At 36.1% G+C, this 5,166-nt stretch overlaps 1 protein-coding gene across 2 annotated transcripts in view; it reads right to left on the bottom strand.

The window, feature by feature from the left end:
* Positions 1-267: 267 nt before the first annotated feature.
* The window catches only part of LOC137619581 (uncharacterized), a 177,910-nt gene continuing 173,011 nt past the window's right edge, over positions 268-5,166 (bottom strand). For both annotated transcript variants that reach the window (XM_068349741.1, XM_068349740.1), the window contains 6 exons: positions 5,012-5,143; positions 4,464-4,611; positions 3,286-3,582; positions 2,394-2,495; positions 1,729-1,827; positions 268-464 (listed from right to left, as the gene is read on the bottom strand). In XM_068349741.1, the coding sequence (XP_068205842.1) occupies positions 291-464; positions 1,729-1,827; positions 2,394-2,495; positions 3,286-3,582; positions 4,464-4,611; positions 5,012-5,143 (952 nt within the window). In that variant the 3' untranslated portion in view covers positions 268-290. The remainder of the gene's footprint in view (positions 465-1,728; positions 1,828-2,393; positions 2,496-3,285; positions 3,583-4,463; positions 4,612-5,011; positions 5,144-5,166) is intronic.

The raw sequence follows: 5,166 nt of genomic DNA, 5'->3' as shown, positions 1-5,166 counted from the left end.
AAAACGATAAACTCAACCTAACTTTAATCTTTTTGTAGTAGTACAGTTTTTAATATTATGGTTATTTTGAGACTATTAATCTTTTTGTAGTTGTACAGTTTTTAATATTATGGTTATTTTGAGACTATTAATCTTTTTGCAGTTATAACATTGTTAATATTATGGTTACTTTGGGACCACAGGAACCGCCCCCCCCCCCCGGGCATGGGGCCCTTACGCTTAGCCTTGTTAGCATATTGGGACATTCACCAATGCTCTAGAGGATAAGTTTAAATCACAAAAAATAATCTTCACAGACTAAAGACGACAATATTTGTTGTTCCGGCCAAGAATATGTTCCACGGATTGGGAGAGCTAATAAAGATGCCTTCTCCTTCGCGCAATTCCAACAAGCATAACGACGAAGGGACGTCTGGTGTGTCTTTTCCTCCTGGGTCTTTAGACCGGAATTCTAAGGTTGATATCTGTGAAGTAAAGAGGAGGAGTATCATTATTCCCATAATGAACCAACGGATCACCTTTCATTTTTAAACATTAGCAGGCAATTTAGTTTTGAAGGAATTACCTGTTATCTAATATACAAAATTTCTCTTAATTCTAAAAGGAAAAATCTAGAATTGCTTGATTTTGCTTATTTTACCGCTTGAAATATATAACCCCCCCAAAAAAAATTGAAATCAAAAGTCCATTTCTCATAAACTATTTATTAATCAAAAGAAAAATAAAGCGTCTAAGCAAACTTAGAAGGATCAAGTGTTGGACTATGGAAGATTGAGAAAAAGGAGATTTTTTGTTTTTTGTTTTTCGCGGAGGAGGAAATATCCTTTGATGGCAGGTGGTACAAGCCCTATATCATCAGATAAAGGATGGACTCATTTGGAAGGATCAAGTGTTGGACTATGGAAGATGGTGAGAAAAAGTTTTTTTTTTTTTCGTTTTTGAGGAGGAAATATCCTTTAATGGCTGGTGGTAGAAGCCCTATATTATCCAATAAAGGATGGACTCACTTAGAAGGTTTAAGTGAAGGGTTGAATAATGGAAGATGGAGAGAAAAATGAATTTTTTTTTTAGGAGGAAATATCCTTTGATGGCAGGTGGTAGAAGCCCTATTTCATGGGATAAAGGTATGGCCTCTGGTAAAACGAACCATTCTTGAAAGAAATGAGATAATGAGGAAGCATATGGCTACGTTGTTGCACGTGGTAATAAGCGACCGATACTCCACATGTTAGTATGATTTAGAAGAAAAAAAAATTGTTTGAAAGGTCTTTGATAAAATGAAAGTTCTTGGATGCGATGGATTTATCCTCTCAAAATGATTAAGAATAACTTTATAGATAAACCTTCAAGAACAATTAAATCAGATTAGCTGATCTGGTTCAAGCATATATTAATTCAGAAAAAGGCACTTATCAAAATAATATGAGGCGTGCGTATGGAACGTTTTCAATTCTCGTATAAACTTCCCTTAACTGAAAATTGTATTGAGTTTCAACATAATATTATGATTTAGTATGAAGAAAAGATTTCTTAGTTTAGGCGCGCAAGGTCTACAGTTGAGGTATGCTAGTAATATTCAGAATCTATCTTTAGCGTTTTTAAAGTTGATAAACAGGTTTATATTTTTTCTGTTGTTTAATGTGGGATAGCATGATCGATACCATAATAAATACTTTCAAAATGTGGAACTATAATGATAACAGTGACAATAAGGATCACGAAACTTACCTTCTGATCTGCTATGCTCATAAGGACATTCATGGACTCATGGAGCGTGATGTGTCCCGCTCCCTGGAAGACTTTCAGTTTACCGCCGGCTTCTGGAATCTAAGAGGATATATGTAATAGGAAAATCAATGAAGTATTTTCTTATACAGGGTGTTCAAAAACTATCTCCTCAACATGTATTTTGAACGATAACCTACTTTTGCGTGGTGTGACAACGCTAAGAGTAATGGGCCTAGAATGCTCACTGCGGAGAGACTTTTTGAACACCCTGTATTTGTCGATTTCACGTAGATTTAAGGAAAATATGTTTAGAAAAATATTCAAAAAGTTTAAGATTAAAGATTACTGTATATGCCACTACATATACATTGAATAACATTCTGAGGTTCCTTAATAAATAGTTTCCTTCAAGTATGAATTATTCATGGGAAAATTATAACATAAGATTAAATACTTCCATCAGTAGCATGAGATATTCAAATGCCATTTTCTTAGGGAATTTTAATCGAATTTCCCACTAAACTAAACTTTAACAGAAATTTGATCCAATAAAAGATGAAATCACCGATAGCAGTAAAGATAAGATTAACATAATCAAAGCTATTTGCTTTTGCATTAACGTTAAAACGGGAAAATATTTAGGCTCAAGATTGCGATTTACTTACTTCCAGATTCATTTTCCTTGTAAAATATCGAACGACTGATTGAACGTAGATGTTCTGGAGGCTGCTCATCTCCTCGGGAGGCTCAAATACATCTAATTCCTCCTGGAAAGGAAGCAACAGGTTTTACTCACTGCTACTCAAGTGAAAATATTAGATCTGGAAGTTAGATCTGGAAGTTTTCAGGACACTTGTCGATAGCTAAACACTTGATTTGATGTAGCAACATTTGAGCAGTTACTTGTCCTTAACCTTGTGAAAATAAAGCTTAGATTTATATATTTAAAGCTAAAGTCTTCAGTCAACCCTTAGGTCTTATAGGTAATTGCAATGTTTGTCTCGTTGGCATCCACTACCTAAAAGTTTGCAAATATATTAATGATGACAATAACAACGATCATCTGATTATTCAAACTATATTTTATTGAAACAACCGATTTTACTCTTTTTTATTGACAGGAACCAAGACTAAAACGAAATTGCTCAAACAGAAAAGTGTCAAGATAAGTTAAATGAAATGAAGAGAAATCAACTGAGCAAAGAAGCCTCCCATTTTCTTTTCTGATATCTATTTTAGAATCTACTATTCTGAATTAAACCGTTGAGTTAATCTCGACAGTTTCATAAACTCTATGTAAGAACCCTATTATATCTTTGTTAAATTGTGATAGTAGGCGGATGAACAATAGATGGTATTGAAGGTATAGATTTCAAAGTTACCAGCAACTATACGTTATACATCATTAGTTTTACTTTTCATGATACTTGCTCAATCCTGCTCACTAAATTCTAAAATAAGTAAGCTTGATATAATGATTTTATTTTCGTTTACTCTATTACATTCCCAGAAAATATCCCCACTAAAAGATAAAAACAAATACACACAATGACTCACTTTAGAAGAAACTGTATTCCAAGACGACTTCTTAACGTCATGAAGCAAGTCCTTGGTGAAGTGAGAATTGAAGATTTTTTCCTTACGGAAGTGATGGCACTTCCTCTCTGAGAGGTCACCCTTATCACCTGGGCTCTGGTCATCACTTGCCCGCTTGACCTCACTCATGGGGATCAAGTAAAACTTCAAATAGGCGTCTTCGTTTCGGTTAATACTCCAGATATCAGGTCTCATATCTCCTGGCTCGGATATCATGTAGCCATAGCGAACTTCATTGGAGGCGTATGGGATGTAGCCCTGAGGAAGTATCAGGGGTAAGGAATGTAGGACAACTAGCCCGTGCTGGGCGTTTAAAGGTTACTCATGAATGGCAGAGGCAAGGGAGAGTGACATTGCCCTAGCAATCAGGACAATGCCCTAGAGACTGACCATATATTATATGATCAGCGCCCAAGCCTCCTCTCCACCCAAGCTAGGACCAGGGAGGGCCAGGCAGTGGCTGCTGATGACTCAGCAGATAGACATATAGGCTCCCCCAAACCCCTAACTTTAGCTCACAAGGATAGTAAGGTTGCAGACACTAATGGCACTAACGAGTCTGAGCGGGATTCGAACCCCAACTGGCAAACACCAGGCAGAGACGTTACCAATCAGGCCACAGCAACCTCGAGGTGTAAAAAGGGAAAGCCCCACAGTTGTAATATGATACACAATTAATAGATGTTGAATTGCAAAACTGGATCAAGAAAGTGGGAACCTACGTGGAACTATAATCAAAGATACCGTTATTTCCATGAACAAATTTTCTTGCAAGTTTCAAGTAACAAGCTTTCTAAAAAGATTAATAAAGCAAAGGCTGAGAGAGAGAGAGAGAGAGAGAGAGAGAGAGAGAGAGAGAGAGAGAGAGAGAGAGAGAGAGAGAGAGAGAGAGAGAGAGAGAGAGAGATTATTGCTTTACCACTGAACGAGATGATACTATAATGGTGTACAGTTCCCAGCTATTAGTTCCCCTCAACATCATTATTCTCGACCACTTAAAACTTGAAATCATACATTAATACAAATCCCCAAAATGAATTCTATAGTGAAGTATATTATTTACTGCTATACCATCAGTCACTTACGGTTTACGGACAAAGAAATTAGTCTGATCTGTATTATAAGTCCAGAGTTCTTACTTGTTGCAAAATCTGTCTGAAGAAATAATTCCAGTGGTTTTCCTTTGGCCTTTTCTCACTTAGAACCAAATTGGAGTAGGTCTGGTAAGACAGAAGCACAGCCGATGTTATTTTTGGAACTTGCAGCAATCCGATGAAACTGAAATCACTGTAAGTAGATCGTTGATAAATGATTACCTCGGACAATAGATAATAATAATAATTATTATTATTATTAAATGCTAAGCTACAACCCTAGTTGGAAAAGCAGGATGCTATAAGCCAAGGGGCCCCAAAAGGGAAAATAGCCAAGGGGCCCCAAAAGGGAAAATAGCCCAGTGAGGAAAGGAAATAGGGAAAAATAAAATATTTTAAGAATACTGTAGTAACATCAAAATAAATATTTCCTATATAAACTAAAAAAACTTTAACAAAATTCAGCTTATAGTTATTGTCTCTGGAAAGGTTGGACTATTATACTTATTGGTAACTAGGGGTTTTAATTTTTATTGGATCTTTTTATTTGAGACTTACCAAATCATACAGCAGCATTCAAATAGAGTACTTACTCGTTTTCTTTAACACGTCCAGCAACGTAATCACTGTACAGAGCTCCCTTGATGAATTTCCCTCTGACATACTCTGTTTCTATGTTGGCCCGATCTCCTTTCTGTGCTTTTATCAAAGGTCCAACGATGTTCCTACATTGAGTAAAAGTTTATGA

The sequence above is a fragment of the Palaemon carinicauda genome, chromosome 26, assembly GCF_036898095.1.
Source record: "Palaemon carinicauda isolate YSFRI2023 chromosome 26, ASM3689809v2, whole genome shotgun sequence".
NCBI lineage: Eukaryota > Metazoa > Arthropoda > Malacostraca > Decapoda > Palaemonidae > Palaemon > Palaemon carinicauda.
The sequence above is the reverse complement of the archived record's forward strand: the minus strand, read 5'-3'. Positions and strand labels throughout refer to the sequence as shown.